We start from the raw sequence: 20,871 nt of genomic DNA, 5'->3' as shown, positions 1-20,871 counted from the left end.
AGAAATGGATCACATAGGTCTGCAGATGAAGATAGACTAGTGAGAAGCAGCAACAACAATGATGAAGAAGGAACCCACCTCTTCATGGCTAAAGAATCAGAAGATGAGAGACACAAATATGAGAATGATCATGCAAATCACTCCTACCAAGAAGATGTGTTTGGTAGTGATAGTGAAGATGAAGAAGAAGAGGAAGAAAAAGTTGATCTTGAAGGAGAACATATAAGTGCACTCAAAGAACTTAGTAGAGTGAGGAATGAATACAAGTTATTCAAGAATGCTGTAGTTGTTGAACAAAACCAGTTGATTAGATGGCTTGAAGAATCTGAGAAATATATCTCAGAGTTGAAGACTCAACATGAAGACACCAATGAGTGTTGGTGTAAAGATCTAGAATTTGAGCTAGAGGCCAAGGATAAAAAATATGAGCAGCTAGAAGGACATATGGAGAATATTTGAAAATACCTTGAGAAGTGTCAGGATGAGCTCAAGGTGAGAATCTAGTTTGATGGCAGCAGTGATGCATTGGACAAAATGTTGAAGAAGAAAAAACATTACAAGGACACTGGAGGATTAGGAAGTGGTGTCGGTGAATGCTCCACCAACAAGAATGTCCCTCATAATGACATTTTATTTGTCTCCTCAAATGGAGATAACAAGGGATAGACCTTCACTATCCGGAATACTCCCTAGAAGAAGGTTGGTCTAACTGCAACCAATGAAGACATGGAGTCAAAGATGAAGACCGATGCTGCAATAAGGAGGAACAATGTTGATCCAAAAGGAAAAGGAAAGATGGGAGAAGGCAATATCACTAGAAGCAAGAATAGAAGAAGATAACATAGAAGACCTCTTACTGGTAGAAGACAAGGAAATTCTACCACCCACAAGACAAAGAAAATGTGGGAAAAGAAGAGATCATATGGAAGAACTGTAGAGCATGGAGAATCCAAGATCCATCCTCGGAGAAGTGGAAATGGAGATACTAAACCGGTAAGATCTCATCATGCATGGCAAAATAAATTTGTAGGTCACAAGTCCCCTTTCTTTGGTTATTGTTTTGCATGCAAAGAATATGGCCATAGGGAAGATGAATGACGAATGAAGTCTAGGAATAGTTTGCTCTTCCTAGAGACAATATTGTTGTTTGTTGGAGGTGTAATGGTTTTGGCCATAAAAGCCATGATTGCGGAAGGATGAACATGCAATCACATGACAACTAGTAATGCAGCTATGCTCAACATGAAAATGGGTATAGAGCATATGAGAGACATAATGCTGCATGGAACAAAAATAGAAGAGGTTTTGTTCCTACAAGATCAAGAGGTCCACTGGTTCTGGTAGTCGGTTACAATAGCATGACCAGAAGAAGATGGTCTAACAGGTTTGATAGAAGGTTCTCCAATCATGCGTATGGCATGAACACATTTTTCTTCTACAACAATGATTCTGATAGTAATGTTGAATTTGATAGAGCAAGGACCAATCAACAAAAGAAGGAAAGACCTTATCTCAAGTCTAAAAAATGGGAAGAAGAATAAGACCAAGCAAGTTTGGAGGAAGAAGGAAGAGAGTAGGACTATGGACCGGCCTTGTGCATTCAATGCACAAATGATATCTCCTAAGGCTTAAAGGAGATACATGACCTTAGGGAGAGTAGTATACTGACCATATCATTCACCCCCTGAGTGGAAGAGGACAAATGGAAACACAAGCTGCTGCTAGTATGAAGGAATGAAATGAGATGGTACGTGTGTGTAGTGGCTGCGTTGGCTGCACACCAACAGATCAGAGATGGATCACTACTACATTTTTCAATAGATGGCTAATTAACAATTGGGATTAGATGCAAATTGACACAAGAAGACAAGATTTAGAGGAAGGTTCCCCAATAGAAATGATGGACTGGTGCAGGAAACCGGTATGTGCAGTATGGTACCAATATGAATACTAATGGGTAGTGTAGGTTATGTAAGACAATGAAGTCCAAGATCATTGCATTAGTTTCAACAACATGGAATGAGGTGATTATGTCTCAGGTGGTACTAGAAAAATCCTGAATGACATATGTTGACCCAGTAGTTGATCTTGTATGCATGCATCCTTTGTGGGCTAACCGGTTTGACTTTTGGCATGATAGTAATGTTGTATGACATCATGTACACCTAGGATCATGTCATATGTTATGGTGAAAATTGTGGAGCTAATAGATCATTAGATTGATCATATATGCACAGCTCAACCGGTATATGGTGCAGATTGGAGCTCCAGTTTTGAACCTAACAGGAAAAGAGGTCCTAAGATCTTTAACTCAGGGGGAGTTGACAACCATGTTTTATGACTTGTATTAGGCTTGCTGGACACAGAGGGTGTGCAAGTGTCTATAATTGTATTGATATGATTATGTTTTTGGAAGTGTCTAGGGTTGTGAGATATTTCTATGCCTATCCAACTAAAATCACAACTGGACCACCAGGAGTTGTGCCTACAAAAAGGGAGAGTTACCTGCATAGGAGAACATATAGTTGGTATCAGAGAAGATACAATTGGTATTAGTGTCAACTTCAACACTTGATATCAGCAAATTGGGGTTAGAATAACTTTTTCATATCAAAGGGGAGATGATGCAGTCTGACCGACAAGTATGTTGTATTCACTGACACATGTGCCTTCAATTGGTTTTAGACTCGTATATGCATGTGTTTCTTGTTTGCATATACACTTGGTTTCTGAGAAGTTGGTGTCAGTTGGTGGTTTAGCCCTCCATCTGAAGTGTTGTGAATTGTGAGGATGCAATGTATGATGGTGAAAGGAGGAGAAGCATCCGCTAGAGAAAAAGGAGGAGAGAAACCCTGTCAGTGCCCTTTTCCATTGTTGTCAAAGGGGGAGAGAGAGAATCTATAGTATGCCAAATACTACATGCGTGAGAATCCATACCACACACAAAGGGAAAAAGAGATAATTTGTAGTATATTGGATACTACATGTGTTGACATCAATGCCAAAGGGGGAGATTGTTGGTATTGTGTTGTCATTGATGTGAACTGGTATAGGATGGCAACTGGTATGGGAGATTGATTTGCAATACTGTTATTGATGCATACCAAAAGTGATTTCTCTAATGTCACCTAGCTTAGCAAGTCACCGGTAAGGAAGAGAGTGTCATTTAGCATAATGGCCATTGGAGTTACCCATACACAAGTTAGTGTTGACTTGTGTTGAAGACATGGATAGGAGACCGATATGATATAACAACCAGTAAATGATGACATCTATAAGAGAGAAAGATGTTGGGATGTTGATTGTGATGAAGAGACAAAATGTTACAAAAATCACATCAACACCGAAGGTGAAGTTTGTGTAGGCCACTGATATGTCGTTGGATGTTAGTGTGCAGGACTCCCACCAGTAAGTGGAGCTTATCTCCTACTATGCATGGAATGCATCATAGTTCTCTAAGATAAGACATAAGAGTTAAAGGTAGGTGTTTGAAGGCTCACACCGGATCAACTGGTGAAACACTAAGTTGCCTTAGGTGCATGAGATCAGAGATATGTACCAGATCAATTGGGTAAACATGATGAGTTGCCGGTACAAAGAAGGAAAGATATGTTTGTCACTTTGACAAACTATTTGATAGGAGAACTGGTCAAATGATGAAGAAGATAAGGTTGAGTAGTTATAGACAAAGAGTGCAGTTGGAATGAAGATGAAGTTTGGTGCCACTGGTATGCATGGTATCTTACCACTATACATGTAGAAGATACTATTGGTATAGATGTCAACCGGTAATCTGACAAAGTGCAGATGTAGAGGATCCCATATGATGAAGATGTGCATGAGGTAGGTTGGCAAGAGTGCTGACCAGTTTAGGTGTTCTATCAGAAGAGAAGCAAAGTGCATGGGTGAAGACAGACCAGCTAGGGTATAACCGGCAGGGTTTTTGGATCAGTAGATGAACCTGGTTGTGTGGTTGGTCAGTGACCAAGTTGGACCGACATAGTGAGCCAAGGTGCATGTCGACAAAGGTTCCACATGAAGGTGAAGTGGCATGCATACATAGGTTGGTGTGGTATGTTGATGAGGTCATTGGCGGTTGGTCCAACATTAAATGGTGACTGCAAAGATCGAGGAAGGATGGCAGAAGATTGCGGCTCGATATCAAGGAAACAATAGAGATCCAGGAAAGACTGATCTAGCAGATCGAAGTGGGTGAAGGAAACCACATCATGCATGTTATTGACTAGAACACAAGGCCAAAAATCATGCTACAGATGGCTAAAGATAGAAGATGTGAATCACAAGGCAAACAGATTGGTGATGCTCATTAATGGGGAGATGATCATCAATCAAGGAAATGATATCAGATTGGATATGATATGTCACTATGATCATAGATCAGATTGGATGTAGATTCAGTGCATGACAAAAACCCTAGTGTGCCTATGTTCAAACTCACGTTTAGGTGGGAAAGTCTGGATATAAGTATGTGAACACAAGATGTAAATGTTGTTGTTGCATGGGAGAGTGAGGCTAAGGAAGAAAGACAATCAGTCAAGTTTCCAACGTCAATCAAAGAGGAGACTAAGTGTGTGAGTGAGAGGACCGGTTTGAAGAGTTCAACTTACAAGAGTGAGGCAACCAGTAGACTATTATTTAGTCTGCTAGAGCAGTACATCGGTGGTGACTGAACCAATAGAGAAGATTGTAAATAAGAGAAGAGTAGAGTCAGAATTTGTGAAGAACTGGTAAGATGAGAACTGGTAGTGATCAGATAGTAGACAACTGACAAAGTGAAGAAGACCGGTGGTGGCTAGCAGCAGTATGACAGAGAGAAAAGAGGACCGATATAGAGCAAAACCAATAGAGAAGAAGAAGAGGTTGAATAGGTAAGTTTGCAGCAGTGAGAGGGTGAGCAGAGAACCAACAAAGAATTGGAGAGAGGAGAACCAGTGGAGTGATTTGCATAAGAGTTACAAAGTTCTTTTGTAACAACGAAACTAATTTGTATTTATTATATGATCTTGTAATCACTGAGTTGGAGCTCGGTGTAGGGGTTGGTGCCATTAAATCAGGGGTTGGTGCCCTAAAGCAGGAGTGGTACTCCTTAGGTCAGTGCCCAGTGCCCAAAATGTTGTAGCTGAATGTTTCATTGTGAGGCTGGATTGGAGCAGTAGTCTCCAGTAGCATTTCTCACCAAGGTTTTTCCCATGTTAGGTTTTCCTCGTACATCTGGTGTTATGTGATGCTCCTATTGTGTGTGATTACATCTTGATGTCTTCCCCTATCTCACTGATATATCCATCTTGTGTTAGAGCTATTAACCGATACATACACTTAGGATTAAAAGGTTAAAGTTTTGAAACCACTGATTCACCCCCCCCTCTTAGTGGCATATTGTGTTCAACACACTTTATATCCTATCACCATTGAAGCAAATTTTACACCATGTTTAATGATATCACTCATTGTCATCGACCGACCATCATGTTGGGATCCGATAACCTCTGTCACTATGGTATTCTTTACATGTCTCAGATCGAGGATCTCATTGGTTGCATTTACATAGGTTACCACTTGAATGACTTGCTTTTTGATCTTATAAGGTCTATCTAGCCATATAAACTCATCATGTAATCAATTCAAGACATACCTGACTCTTTCGGGTTCATCGAACACCAGAAAGTGAACAAATTGGATAAAACCCTTGTCTTGCAATGATTTGAATTTGGTCTTTAGATTCACCATCTCATCCATCATATGATTGGTGTATAATGATAGCATGTATTCATTCCCAAGCTCTTCAATATTATAGTGAATATATGCCCTAATGTCCTCATTATACAACACTCCATATGGCACAGAGGGAAATGCTCCATTCGGATCATCTTCGACCAATTTGAATGGGTGTTTCTTGAACACTGGCCTTTCCCTTGTAGTGATTTCTACTACCAATGGAGTTGCTATACCAAATGTTTATTCCATTTCTAAAATAGGGTTACAAACAGATAACTCGAACATGGATGAATACCTTTTCAATTTCAATCAGATGCCAAAAATTACTGTCAGATCACTTCAAACTCTGTTTTCGTTGCTCAATCTCATTCACCTTACTCCTATGCTCTTTCTCTTTGTTTATAATGTAAAGAATGAATGATAGAATCCCCTTTTTATTCAATGAAAACCTAACTTTAAGTTATAATAAATTCACAACCCTAAAGGCTTTCCAGATACCCTATTTTCCAAGAATTCATCACCAGATTCTCAGATAGGCATGTAATCTTCCAGATATCAACTGTATAATTAATCTCAATCATGTGCAACATTTCATAACCAGTTACAGATATCCGAAAAGGGGGTTTTAAGGATCTGCATGAAAAGCTTCCCCCTAAGGCCAAATGTCTTAGTTACCGGATGAGGTTCCAACACCGAAATCAAGTGTGGAGCCATTTTGTGTATTTGAATCTTCCTTCTTAACCCACATCTTCTTATTCTTCTCTTTAACCTCTTCAACCTTTTCTTTTCTTTTTTCATCTGATTTGTTATTGTTTACTGGAGCATTCTTGCTCACATTTTTGCTTTTGCAATATTTTGCAATATGACTGGATTTATTGCATGCATAGCAAAAAACATTTCCTTGCATAGGCCTGAAGTTCATATGATTTTTTCTCATCCTGCATTGGTTAGAAATGTGTCCAAACATTCCACAAGAATAGCATCTCATATTTTGGAAATTGTTCATCACTTCTCTACACATGTTTGACTTATGACTCATGAATCAAATCATCTGCCTCTATGACTGTTAGCATTATAACAGACAAGGAGAGATTGTTGGCATTTCAATAAGGATATTGAGAAGGTTGTTGTTGATTATGGATATAACTGATTAAGGATGTTTACTGTCTTAATATTATTATTTTGTCATTGATGTCAAGAAATTGATTTTCTAATTCAGTATGATGTTGCCATATCTTAAGAAGTATGATTTGATGAGTATAAAGATGTCGGTAAAAGACACAAAAAGAATGTGATGAATAAGGGGAGGAATAAGTTATTCAATGGACAACTATTACCGAGTTAGACAATGATGAAATCATGATGTTTAGATTGTTTTGATATCATACATATGTTATTGATTGTAAGGTTAATACTATACTATATTATCAAGCAAAGAACCTAGTCGGTAAACCCTAAGGTTATCGCTATCGGTTAATGAAGGTGGTATGTCTACCGAGTAAAGTTTTGTATTTACCGAGTTGCAACCGAGTAGTAACATAATGCATTGAATGAATAAAAGCATTATTTAATGAAGGGAGCTGATGAGCTGGCTATGATTAAATGATTGGTATGTCGTGCATGAAGTTTGTTAAAGAATCTATGGCAAAGGAAAATCGACAGGAAGATCTACAACTCAGATTGAACCACAATACCCTAGCACAAGTTCCAAGAAATGTATGCAAGTTCCAAGGCAGGGTAAAACATTTTCAGATCAAAGGATACATTGAACCTGGTCATGTTTGAAGATCTGATTGCTATGATTGATCATGGGAAATGTGATCAAGGAGATTAAGCAGTTGGCAAATTGTTTATAAATAAGGAACTATTGATAAACAATGTATGTGGGCAAGTGTATGCACAGGGATGCTACATAGTGATTACCAAGCACTGAAGCTTGAAGTCCTATTTGAATAACAAAGTATAGAGCCCAATAGATGGACAAGATTAGTCCTATTGTATTGAGAAAATAAGAATCTGCTTTAGCATTTTTAGATGTGAATTTGCAGATAGAATTTTATTACTGTTATTTTGTAAAGTGACAGAAAATCTCTTAACCGAGTGGACTAAAAAGTCTTATTTGTAAAACCCTCTAGCAAGGTGACATTCTGATTGAGTGTTTGAAATCCTTTAACAAGGTCACTTCTAACAAGGTGAAGATCCTAACAGATCTGAGGGAAATCCCTTAACCGGGTCACATCTAGCAATGTGTTTGTAATCTTTAACATGATTTGCTTTTAACCGAGCATACTCTAGAAGAGTATATTTCGTAGTGGGTCTGAAATCCCACAGGCCACGTTAAATCTAGTGTTATGAGTGTTATGATGTTTATATGCTTTTGAGTTTGCATGTTTAGCAGTTTTGGTTATATTGTTGAAGTATATGTTACCGAGGTTGAATCTGTTGTTTTTATGGAGGATTAAGTTTGTATGATTCACCCCCCCCCCCCTCTCATCTAATTAGCTTGGCATCTGTACTTAACATTAAGTATCAGAACTATCAATTGGTATCAGAGCTTTGGACTCCAGAAGAAAATTTTTAAAGGTACTTGAGGCAAAGATCCAAAGATGTATAAGAGGGATGCGTCGAAGCTGAACAAGTCAAGTTTCTCTACATGGCAGAAAAGGATGAAGCTGCACCTATCAGGAGTTGGAGAATATGTTGTATATTATCTAGAGAATGATTTCATTACACCGAGCACCTATCCATTGACAATGGAAGAGATAAAGGCAAAGCAAAAACATATTCAAGCAATGATTGAAATAACATCTACATTAACCGATTTAGAGTTTAATGATCTAGAAGGCTGCAATGATGCAAAGGCAATGTGGGACAAGCTCATATCTGTGTATGGTGGAGATGAACATGTTCAAAGAGAAAAAGTGGATAGTCTAAGAGGACAACTTGAATCTATGAGGATGAATGAAGGTGAGAACATAACCCAGTACAGTACAAGACTAAAGGAGATTGTCAATCAAATCAAAGGAGCAGGTGGAACTATTGAAGAAAAGGATATAACAAGTAAGTTGTTAAAAACCCTTCTACCGGCTTATGCAATTCGGGTCTCTGCAATCAATGAATTGAGGTCTGTACCCAATATGCCAATTTCATTAGATGCTACTATTGGTAAGCTACATGCATTTGAGTTAAGTAACTTTGATAATAGTGGGTCATCCGTAAATAAAGTTGAATCTGCATTTACTTCTTTTCATATTGGTGAATCTGATGATTACAATGATAGAATGAGTAAGTACACTAAAGGGGATCACAGTGGTGCGAGTGAAAGATTTTGCAAGAACATGGAGGAAGTACACAAATTGTATGAGGAAATCAAAAAGCAAGAAGAGTTTGAAGCACTATTAGCCAGAAGGTTACCGAGAGGAAAAGGTAAGTATAAAGGAAAACTACCTTTGAAATGTTTCAATTGTGATAAGATAGGACATATGGCTTCTAACTGTCCTAACAAAGAATCTACTGAGAAGAGAGATTACCGAGGTGATAGACAGAAAGATAATCATTACAAAGGACACTGAGACTTCAGAAGAAGAGATAGAAAGTCATGCTTAATAGCCGATGAGGAATCCAATGATGATAAATCAGATGAAACTGATACAGAGGAAGTAGTTTATGTGGCTATCAAAGATGGATCAGATGAATAAAGGTATGAGGAAAAAGCCCTAATATCTCACATAAATACTAATGATTCTTGGATCAGAGATAGTGGATGCTCACATCACATGACAGGTGATAAACACAAGTTTGTTATGTTAGAAGATTATGATGGAGGCTATGTAAGATTTGGTAATGATGCACCATGTCCGATAAAAGGTAAAGGATCCATAACACTTCTTGATAATGTAAGATCCAATGATGTTTATTGGGTTGAAGGTTTGAAATACAATTTGTTGAGTGTAGCACAGCTAAACAATACAGGATACCAAATAGAATTTCAGAAAGGAATTGTCAAAGTTCATGACAAGAATGGAAAGTTAGCTGCTACTGGGACACAAACAAAAGGTAACACATTTCACCTTGACTCAACTCAGAATAAATGTCTATATGCAAAAATAGATGATACCTGGTTATGACATAAAAGGTTTTGTCATGTAAATTTTGATAATTTGACCAAAATAAGCAAGAAGAACCGAGTAAGAGGTCTACCGAGTCTTGAAAAACCTGAGAATGTTATGTGCCAAGGATGCCAGATGGGTAAAATGACAAGATCAAGCTTTACAAGTAAGTCCTACACTTCTAAGGGAATTTTAGATCTTGTGCACACTGATCTTTGTGGTCCTATGAAAGTTCAAAGTTATTATGGGGATAAATATTTCATATTATTTGTGGATGATTATTCAAGGATGATGTCAGTAATATTTTTAAAAGAAAAATCAGAAGCTTTTCAAATGTTTAAATGGTACAAGGCAAGAGTTGAAAATGAAATAGGAAGACAACTGAAATGTCTTAGGTCAGATAGAGGAGGAGAGTTCACATCTGATGAGTTCAACTTATTCTATAATGATCATGGTATAAAAAGACAAGTCTCTGCATCGAGAACGCCACAACAAAATGGAATTGCTGAGAGAAGAAACAGATCTATTGTGGATTGTGTCAGAACCCTGATGATTGAAAAGAAAGTGCCACAAACATTTTGGAGAGAAGTAATAAGCACAGCAGTTTACACCCTGAACCGAGTACAACTAAAGAAAGGAACTTTGAAGACACCATACGAAATCTGGTATGACAAGAAACCTAATGTAAGTTATTTTAAAATATTTGGAAGTAGATGCTATGTACACAAGGATGATAGAAATGGCAAGTTTGATCAGAAAAGTGAAGAAGGAACATTTCTTGGTTATTCTTCTAGAAGTAAAGCATTTAAATGTCTGATCAAATCATCTAACAAAATAGTAGAAAGTGAAAATGTAAAAATTGATGAATTTGCAAAAAGAAATGATGAAGGAAACTCCAAAGAACTAGAAGATTATGATGAATTTGTCTATGTTCAACCGACAAGTCCTACTGAGAAAACTGCAGAAGGAAATGAAGAGAATGTCCAGTTACCGAGTGATGAAGAAGATCATACAGAGCCTACCGAGCCTGTATTAGCCAAGTATGTCAGAAGGCATCATGCATCAAGTCAGATTATAGGAGATAAGGATGATCGAGTGATGATAATTTATAACTTCCTTTTTAAATGATACAAATCTTTTCAAATTCAAGCCTTTAACTACAATAAAATAAATTCACCTAAATCTAATATTGGTAATCATACATTTTCATTTAAATTTAAATTTAAATACTAAATATAAATATTGTTGGTGTAAATAATTATTCATCCTGGATATTACACTATACTTAAGTTTACTTAGGAAATGCATTTCATAGTAGTTTGGGTATGAGACACTTGGGTGTTTATGTTACATTGGGATAGTGTGTGTAGGAGAATTTCCACCTTTTATGGTGTTGATCCTGTTACTACTTTATCATATCCACTTATTGTGGAGTGATAATTCCACCCACGTTTGTGCTACATTGGGATAGTGTGTGTAGGAGAATTTCCACCTTTTATGGTGTTGATCTTGTTACTACTTTATCATATCCACTTATTGTGGAGTGAAAATTCCACTTTCGGTGGGTGATCCACCTCATGTGGAATATTTTATTGTTTCTCCTACCTACCCACAGTTATTTCCTACCTACCCACAGTTATTTCCTACCTACCCACAACCATTTCCTACCTACCCTTGTTTCTTATTGAGCCACATGTCATGTTTGTGTGCTCACATATCCATGTAGCCTTGCCTATATATACAGGCTCATATTAATTGTATGAACAACTATTAATCTATTGATCATTTATCTATTGATGAGAATATAGTTTATTCTTGTCCTATATCTTCTTTCTATTTTGTACATTTCATTGAGCTCTTGATTTTGGCAAAATCTCACAAATATAAATTAGTTGAATTTGAATATAGTTGTATTATAGTCAGCACTCCTACAGTTTATAACCGTAGTCCATTTTTACCATCATCATAGGGGAAAGGATCTGGGAGTTGAACATCTTGACTTTGGGCTTCTCAAAATTTCACGTGGAAATTTCAAGTCACTCTGAATTTTTTACAACAACTTACTTGGAAGTTTCCTTCTTGTAACTGCTGTTTCAAGGCCACATCATTAGATATGATGCCACATAGTAAGTTTTTTCCCAAGGTGTCCAAAACAGCCAAAAAAAGTGAGACCAATACTTGTACAAAAGGGAGACCAATAGCTATGCATCTGATGTGGCATTACATGATTCATTTCTTTTTAGATCCAAGGGATACATTTCATTCAATTATGGGTAGTCATCATCAGCAATAACAAATTTAAAGTCAGAATTATTGGTACGATATTGTCAAAAATATTAGACATTAAACCAACAAATGTAAATATTAAATCAATAATTACTATCACGACTATTGAAACACACTCAAATACTGAATCCTTTCCCTCCTTAAAAAAAGTTAGCCAAACCCAATCTATTATCTATGACAATACAACCCAACAAACAAACAAACAAACAAACAAACGGCTCTTTCTATTTATAGATGTTAGGAATGTTGTCGTACTTTATATGAACAGATACTATTTTATCTGTATTTTTATGAGAATGGTTAAATGAAGAAATGAAAGATTGAGTCTTTTACGGTTTCTCGGAATAAAATATAATCAATTAGAGACGGAGAGAAGCCGAGTCAAGGTTTCCATTTCTTCTTGGGGAAGGCAAGTGGAGACTAGTATACTTCCACCGCCATTATTTGCACCAAACAAATTGATGGAGCCATTCTCGTTGATGGATGTAGCCTGCACATTCAGAGGCCTTCCCCACCCATGATCAATCTCATAAACTAGAAACCTGTGGGAGCTTACCACATTCGTACCATGAACACCTCTGAATTCTTTAAGCAAAGTCAGAAAACCATTATCATGAGAATCTAGCCAGTTTGTCAAATTGTTTATCTGATCTTCTGAGGTACAGGAACTGATGAGCTCCCTGTTGAGAAACATGTGTCTCAACCTTGCAGTCTTTTTCTAGAAAATTCTAGAATTTGTTTGAGGTAGTTTTCCACATGTTTATGCATTGGAAAATGGTTAGTGAGTTGTTAAAAATGAGTCTTGTCCATAGTAGAATATAGGTGGGCCATTTTTAGAGCCTTAATGACTCATTTTGTGACTTTGAAGAGGGTCTAAGCTAGGGGACAAAATTATGGACGGGATTACTATTTTAACCTTGTTGTTTTTCCATTTTGGAAATGTAGATGTCAAAAATGGGCACCATGTGGCATGGTGGTTAAGCCCATGGTTTTGTAAAACCACAAGTGGTTTCCAGGTTGTAAAATCACTATAAAAGGAGGGCTTGGGGAGGAGTTTGATAATTGAGTTTTTTTGCAAGACTGGATGCTAGAAGGAGTCCCTCTGAGTTCAAGTTGTGGTGATGCGCTCCTATAAGAACTTGCATTGCAAGTGTATTGTAATCAACTTGGTTGGATAATACATTGTGCGAGTTTTGGAGGGTGGGGTTTTTCTCCTAGAAGGGTTTCCCCACGGTAATCACTGTGTTATGTGTTCATTGCTATTTTGTTTATTCTATATTGTGCATTTCTTGATATCTTAGTAATATTTAAGTTGAAAGTTGCATAACCATTCTCTCAAGATTAGCGTAGGAAGCGTTTCCACACACCTTTGCTTCCTTACAAGTGGTATCAGAACCTGGCCAGTTTTGGTTCTATTTGTTGGGTACAGGGTTTTTTGAGCTAATCAAGGTTTGAGTGGAAGCTTGTGCAGAGTATTTTCATTTCTGTGTTGCAGGATTGAAAAGATGGCAAGCATTTCAGGGAGGATTGATGTAGAGAAGTTTTTTGGCACAAACTTTGAGATGTGGAAGCTGAAGATGGAAGATCTGTTGATTGATCAAGATATATGGGATGCGATTGATGAGAATAAGCATAGGCCCGCAGATCTGACTTTAGCTGCACAATATGATGTGACTGATAGAAAAGATAAAGGTCTCATCAGATTGTGTCTTGCCGACTCTATTCTGATAAATGTCCATGAAGAATCTACTGCAAAGAAGCTTTGGAAGAAGCTAAGTGAGATCTACAAAGCGAAATCACTTGTGAACAAGATCTTCTTAAGGAAGAAATTGTATTATTTGAGAATGGAAGAAGGTGGACAAATTTTTGAGCATCTAGAAAGCTTTAATATGTTGGTAACTCAGTTGACCTCTGTTGGGGTGCCAATGGATGAAGAAGAAAGATGCCAAATCTTCCTATGTTCGTTGCCAGACTCATGGGATAGCCTTGTGATGGCCATAGGGAGCACTGCAGTCGTCTTGAAGATGGAGGATGTTGTTGTTTCTCTACTTTCTGAGGAGATGAGAAGGAAGGTCCCTCTGAATGCCAAAGAGGCTCTGAGTGTTCGAGGAAGACCAAAAGAAAGAGGCAAGAACGAAAAGCAGCATGGCCGTTCTAAGTCCAAGAATAAGGTGAGATCAAAATCTCCTGCAAAGTCCAAGGCAATCTGCTGGAACTGTGGAAAGCCCGGACATTTCCGAAAGGACTGTAAAGAAGAAAAGAAGAAAAAGAAGAAGAAGCAAGATTATGATTCTGAGTCCGAGAAGGAAGATGGAGATGCTTTCATCGTAGCCTTGGCCACTCGTGCAGGTGACAATGCATGGTTAATAGACTCAGGTGCATCTTTCCACATGACTCCTAATAGAAATTGGTTTAGTAAGTATGAAAATTTTGATGGTGGTAAGGTGTATTTGGGTGATAACTCAGTACTTGATATTGTTGGTCGTGGAAGTATTCGTGTGAAATTTTCTGATGGTAGAATTAGAAGATTTGATGGTGTCTTGCATATCCCAGGACTAGCAAGGAATTTGTTATCTGTTAGCAAGCTAATAGATGCGGGTGTGCATGTACAGTTTTCTGAAGCAAGTGTGAAAATGGTAAGAGGTGCTATGGTGATAGCAAGAGGAATCAGATTGGGTACACTGTACCAGCTTGATGCATGCACAGTTGAGTGCAATAGTACTTCTGATAAGATTGTGAAAAAAGACTACTCAGTTGGAAAAGGAGAAGGTTTCTCTTTCAACAGATGGTCGTGGTTTTTGGGTACCCAAGGGTGCTCTGTCTACCGAATCAAAGTTGCCTGCAGAGAAGACCATGTTATGGCACCAGAGACTTGGCCACATAGGTGAGAAGGGTCTACGGACCTTGAAAAATAAGAACCTTGTTGATGGGTTGAATGATTGCAATCTTAAATTTGATTTTTGTGAGCATTGTATCTATGGTAAACAAAACCACATTCAGTTTTACTCGAGTTCTCATAAGTCTTCATGTATTTTGGATCTAATCCATTCGGATGTATTTGGTCCAGTTGATGTTCCTTCTATTGGTAGATCAGTTTATTATGTTTCTTTCATTGATGATTTCAGTAGAAGAACATGGGTTTATTTTCTTAGGAGTAAAACTGAGGTTTTCAATCATTTCAAAGAATTTAAAGAAATGGTTGAGTTGCAGACTGGAAAGAAAATAAAATGTTTGAGAACTGATAATGGTGGTGAATTTTGCTCTAATGATTTTGACACATTTTGTAAAGATTGTGGTATTAAAAGAGAGAAGACAACTCTGTATTCTCCACAACAGAATGGAGTTGCAGAAAGAATGAACAGGAACTTGATGGAGAAGGCTAGGAGTATGTTGAGTGGAGCTGGACTAGAACAAAAATTTTGGGATGAAGCTGTAGCCACTACCTGCTACCTGATAAACAAGTCTCCTACATCAGCTCTTGTTGATAAGATGCCAATGGAAGCGTGGTCGGGCCACAAGCCTTCACTTAAACATCAAGAGTGTTCGGTTGCGAAGCATATGCTCATGTGCTAAAGGAGAAGTGGACAAAATTGGACAACAAAGCTGTTAAATGTATTTTCATCGGATACAGTTATGGTGTAAAAGGATACAAGCTTTGGAATTCTGTTGAACAAAAGGTATTTTATTCAAGAAGTGTTATTTTTAGAGAAACTAAGCCTTCTTCTGTTACAGTGCAGCCAAAACAAACAGAACAAAAGAAATATGTGATTCAACTACCTGCTACACCAGAGAGAGTTGAATTGAGGCCCTTAGAAAGACAAGAAGTCGAGGAGAGCTCTATGAGTTCTAAATCATCAGAGGAAGAAGAGGTACCTGAAGCTGAACCTGAACCAGATCTTGCTCGAAGGTCTACTAGACAAAGGAAACCACCTGAAAGGTATGGGTATTCTCCTGATGATTGGAGATGCATATTTGCATTGAATGCTAACATTGATGAACCGAGATTTGTAGAAGAGGCTCTTGGTATGAATGATTTAGAGTCTTGGAAAATAGCCATGGATGAAGAAATGGCAGCTCTTAAGAGGAATGAAACATGGGACCTTGTACCATTGCCTGAAGGACGAAAGCCTGTTGGTTGTAAATGGGTGTTCAAGAAGAAGATGGGTTCAGATGGAAGCATTGAGAAGTATAAAGCACGTTTGGTTGCAAAAGGTTACTCTCAGGTTGAGGGAGTAGATTATGGTGAGATTTTTTCTCCAGTAGCCAAAATGACATCCATTAGATTTTTACTTTCTATTGCTGCAACCTATGATCTAGAGATCGAGCAAATGGATGTGAAAACAACTTTCCTTCATGGAGATTTGGAGGAAGAAATTTACATGACACAGCCAGAGCACTATGTGATGAAAGGTAAAAGTCATTTGGTCTGTAAGTTGAAGAAATCCTTGTATGGTTTAAAACAGAGTCCTAGGATGTGGTACCAGAAGTTTGATACATATGTGTTGAGTTTGGGATTTGTGCAATCTAAATCTGATCACTGTATATATTTTAAATATGATGGTGATCGTTTCTTGGTCATTACCCTATATGTCGATGACATGTTGTTTATTGGCAAAGGAAAAGGTTTGATTGCAGAGTTAAAATCTCAGCTCTCGATAAAGTTTGAAATGAAAGATCTTGGTGCAGCTAGGCACATTCTGGGAATGGAGATTGTAAGAGATAGACAAAACAGAAAGCTTTGGCTAGGCCAGAGCAAGTATGTTGGTACTATTTTGAAAAGATTCAATATGCAGGATTCAAGACCATTGAGTGTTCCTATTACAATGGGAACAAAGCTTTCTAGTTCACAGTGTCCTACATCCCCATTGGAGATGGAAGAGATGAGTCGAGTACCATTTCAGAGTGCTGTTGGAAGTTTGATGTATGCTATGGTCTGTACAAGACCAGACATGGCCCAAGCAGTGGGAGTTCTTTCTCGTTATATGTCTAATCTAGGAAGAGCACATTGGGATGCAGAAAAAGAGTTTTCAGATACTTGAGGGGTACTTCAGAGTACTCAATATGTTTTCATGGAATAGGAAATGAACATTCCTTAGATATTCGAGGCTATGTGGTTTCAGACTGGGCCGGTGATGTTGATAGAAGAAGATCCACCAGTGCATATGTGTTTACATTATTTGGTGGTGCAATCAGTTGGATGAGCAAGCGACAGTCTGTGGTCGCTTTGTCCACTACTGAGGCAGAATACATGGCAGCTACTCATGCTTGTAAGGAAGCCATCTGGCTAAAGAGATTGTGTTCAAATATAGAGTTCAAACAGGGTGCAGTGACAATTTATAGTGACAGTCAGAGTGCAATCTGCCTAGTGAAGAACCCTACTTTTCATGCCAGGACCAAGCACATTGATGTACAATATCATTTTGTGAGAGATATGATTGAGGATGGCAAGGTGAAGCTGGAAAAGGTAGAAACTTTGGTGAATGTTGCTGATGCATTAACTAAGCCTGTGAGCACAGAGAAATTCAGATGGTGTTCAGAGTCTATGGGCCTCTCGGCCCCTAGCAATTAAGTCCATGATATTTTGGATCCCCTGACTCTTGCAAGGTATTCGACAAGTGGGAGAATGTTGAGAAACATGTGTCTCAACCTTGCAGTCTTTTTCTGGAAAATTCCAGAATTTGTTTGAGGTAGTTTTCCACATGTTTATGCATTGGAAAATGGTTAGTGAGTTGTTAAAAATGAGTCTTGTCCATAGTAGAATATAGGTGGGCCATTTTTAGAGCCTTAATGACTCATTTTGTGACTTTTAAGAGGGTCTAAGCTAGGGGACAAAATTATGGACGGGATTACTATTTTAACTTGGTTGTTTTTCCATTTTGGAAATGTAAATGTCAAAAATGGGCACCATGTGGCATGGTGGTTAAGCCCATGGTTTTGTAAAACCACAAGTGGTTTCTAGATTGTAAAATCACTATAAAAGGAGGGCTTGGGGAGGAGTTTGATAATTGAGTTTTTTTGCAAGACTGGATGCTAGAAGGAGTCCCTCTGAGTTCGAGTTGTGGTGATGCGCTCCTGTAAGAACTTGCATTGCAAGTGTATTGTAATCAGCTTGATTTGATAATACATTGTGCGAGTTTTGGAGGGTGGGGTTTTTCTCCCAGAAGGGTTTCCCCACGGTAATCATTGTGTTATGTGTTCATTGCTATTTTGTTTATGCTTTATTGTGCATTTCTTGATATCTTAGTAATATTTAAGTTGAAATTTGCATAACCATTCTCTCAAGATTAGCATAGAAAGCGTTTCTGCACACCTTTGCTTCCTTACACTCCTGTATAAGCCCTGCAGCGAAGCAGAGGCTGTTTGAAAGCAGAGTTTTAGCAGTTGTTTGCACAACACCCATGGATAAACAGTTGCTAAAGTAAGAGGTGGGCAATGGGGGCTTCACACGCCCTGTGCAATCTGCCAGCACAACGAATGCAACATGCTCTTCATCTCACACTTCACGAGCAATCATCACGCTTCTCCAGAAGTGGGCGGCCATTGCTATAAAGGAACTTACAGCCCCACTTTGTTTTTTCAAGGCTCTGATGTTCTCTTCTGTAAAGCAGAAGGTTGAGTATACTACTTCTGTTACTTCTGTTTTCCGAGCTAGCCATTTCTGAACATACTTCTGGCTCTCTTCGATGCTCCTTGTATTGTCCTGCTCTGCCTGCAAGTCGTCATGTAGAAACTTGTACATTTGTGCCCCTGTGATTCCATTGATTTATATTTCATGGGGTTTGTAGGAAACAGAAGTGGGTTTCTTGTTTTCTACTTTGAAGAGTTGTCTGTTGTGCAGAGGAGGGTTTGACAGAGGGAGGCCTCTGCTAACCTCTGCCCATGATTTCATGAAATTCCAAAATGAATTTCCGTCTGCTATAACGTGATGAAGGGTAGTTCCTATACTCACTCCCTCTCCCTGAAAACATGTAACCTGCAATCACCATTGAATGTTCACATAACAGTTAAGAAAATAAACTAAAACTATGTTGGCGTAGAAATCTCTAGAATTTTGAAATGGTTAGTTGAGTTTAATTTCAGCATACTTGAGTTAGGACACTAAAGTTACTATTTGAGATTTTGGGTGGCAAGAACGCAGACATATCAATAATCTCTTTGTTGAGAAGTTAAAAAAAAAAAACCCACCAGACAAGTTAGATTTAGTCATGGATTTGGGATATAAGGATTTCAATATTATATGATTATATGTAAAAGAATTACATAAGAATGGAAATAAAATGGAAAGTAAAAAATATTAATTGTTTATATAAGAACCAGCTCACATCAATCTATATAGCTAAAGAGGAGTGGACAGATAGAAGATGTAGATATTGTATTCGAGGAATGGTGGAGACAAAATGGTATTATATCATGGAGTGTCTAGCTTATAAGAATATTTAGATCAACTATATTGAGATGCTAAATGTAAACACCTTGAACAATCAAACAAGATAACAATCAAGTTACGCAGTAGAAAATCCAAGATGCAAAAGAAAAAAAAGTTTAATAGACATTGTTTTAAGATTTGCATACTTTTTTTTTTCCAACTAGCTGTGGATCCTATAAACTGTTTGGCCCCATTCATTCATTTTATATATCATCATAAGATTGTTTTATCGATTCCACTTGTGAAAATGAGAAGTTTTTTTTTAATTTATCAATACAGTGAGATGCATACCTGTACTGAGAGAATCGGTCTAGGGCAGCTGTGATCCTGTAGAGGGTGAGCCTTGGGGACCAGGTTTTGGAAAAGGGGCTTATACTGAAACCCATCTCTTTCCAGAAAGGAGAAGGGCATATCTATTGATGCTTCCACAAACTCCACCCCTGAATCATTGCAGTCGATCTCTAGTCTGACTGATTCTCCCTTGTCTAGCCGACCAGCCAATGGATAAAAATAGACCAGGACTGAAGAGAGGCTTTTCTTTAAGCTCTCTACTATTGAAAAGTATTGGTTTTCAGGGGAGATTGTATAGAAGAGAATCCTCTGAACATTATTGATTGGCAACCAGAAAAGATCAAGGTTTGACAGAAACATTGGGTGCCTCTCTGTTGGGATTGCCGGTACCACAGATGAAATTCTGTGCACCTTAACTTGTGCTTGTGCTTCTTCCATTACTACTACTGGGTAGCTTACAAAGTGGGTCATCTTCTAAGAGGATTGATATAAAAGCTTGGGAAGGATATGCATCCGCCATGAATGCATTTATCTCCTGTCTTGAGAACAGAACCAGGGAGCAGCCTTGAGAGTTGCATCATTTGCTTGGTGTTTTCTTATAAATGTGATTGTTTATCTTTGAATGCTTGCGTAAGAGTTTAATCCAAGGAAACAAACAGAATCATGCAAGCTGGCTGATCCAAATCTTTTAAAAATTATCTCATATAATTATTACGCCTTTAATGGACAGCCTGATATCCAAGATCAATGGTCCAAGCGATTGAAATGTCTGTATTCGTCGGATCGTTTGACCAGTTTTTTTTCACTTATTTTATTTCTTGGAAATTGGATTCATTTTTGCAGAGGTTTCAAAACAGCAGTATGGATTGACTAACATGCCTGTTAGTCGTGCATTTTACACTATTGATTTTGCAATAAAGAACTGCTATTGACTAACACATCACTACCATGCTCTAAAAAAGATCCCTTTTTAACCAACCCCTCTTTTATGCAATTTTAATAATAGACCAGCATTGTCATCTG

The 20,871-nt window shown here is 37.9% G+C and overlaps 1 protein-coding gene across 1 annotated transcript; it reads right to left on the bottom strand.

The window, feature by feature from the left end:
• Positions 1 to 18,624: 18,624 nt before the first annotated feature.
• LOC131043911 (hydroxycinnamoyltransferase-like) lies at positions 18,625 to 20,286 on the bottom strand. The gene is made up of 3 exons (XM_059211450.1): positions 19,849 to 20,286; positions 19,003 to 19,104; positions 18,625 to 18,840 (listed from the first exon to the last, which is right to left on the bottom strand). Exons 1-3 carry the CDS (start codon positions 20,284 to 20,286, stop codon positions 18,625 to 18,627), a joined length of 756 nt encoding a protein of 251 aa, XP_059067433.1.
• Between the last annotated feature and the right edge of the window lie 585 nt (positions 20,287 to 20,871).

The sequence above is a fragment of the Cryptomeria japonica genome, chromosome 9 (assembly GCF_030272615.1).
Source record: "Cryptomeria japonica chromosome 9, Sugi_1.0, whole genome shotgun sequence".
NCBI classification, from domain to species: domain Eukaryota; kingdom Viridiplantae; phylum Streptophyta; class Pinopsida; order Cupressales; family Cupressaceae; genus Cryptomeria; species Cryptomeria japonica.
This window is presented reverse-complemented; position numbering and strand designations above follow the sequence as displayed.

Coding starts and splice junctions, on each gene's coding strand:
- LOC131043911 (XM_059211450.1), bottom strand. CDS start 20,286: ATGGAAGAAGCACAAGCACAAGTTAAGGTGCACAGAATTTCATCTGTG. Junction 19,105..19,848: donor GACCGATTCTCTCAGTACAG/GTATGCATCTCA, acceptor TGGTGATTGCAG/GTTACATGTTTTCAGGGAGA. Junction 18,841..19,002: donor TCATGAAATCATGGGCAGAG/GTTAGCAGAGGC, acceptor GACGACTTGCAG/GCAGAGCAGGACAATACAAG.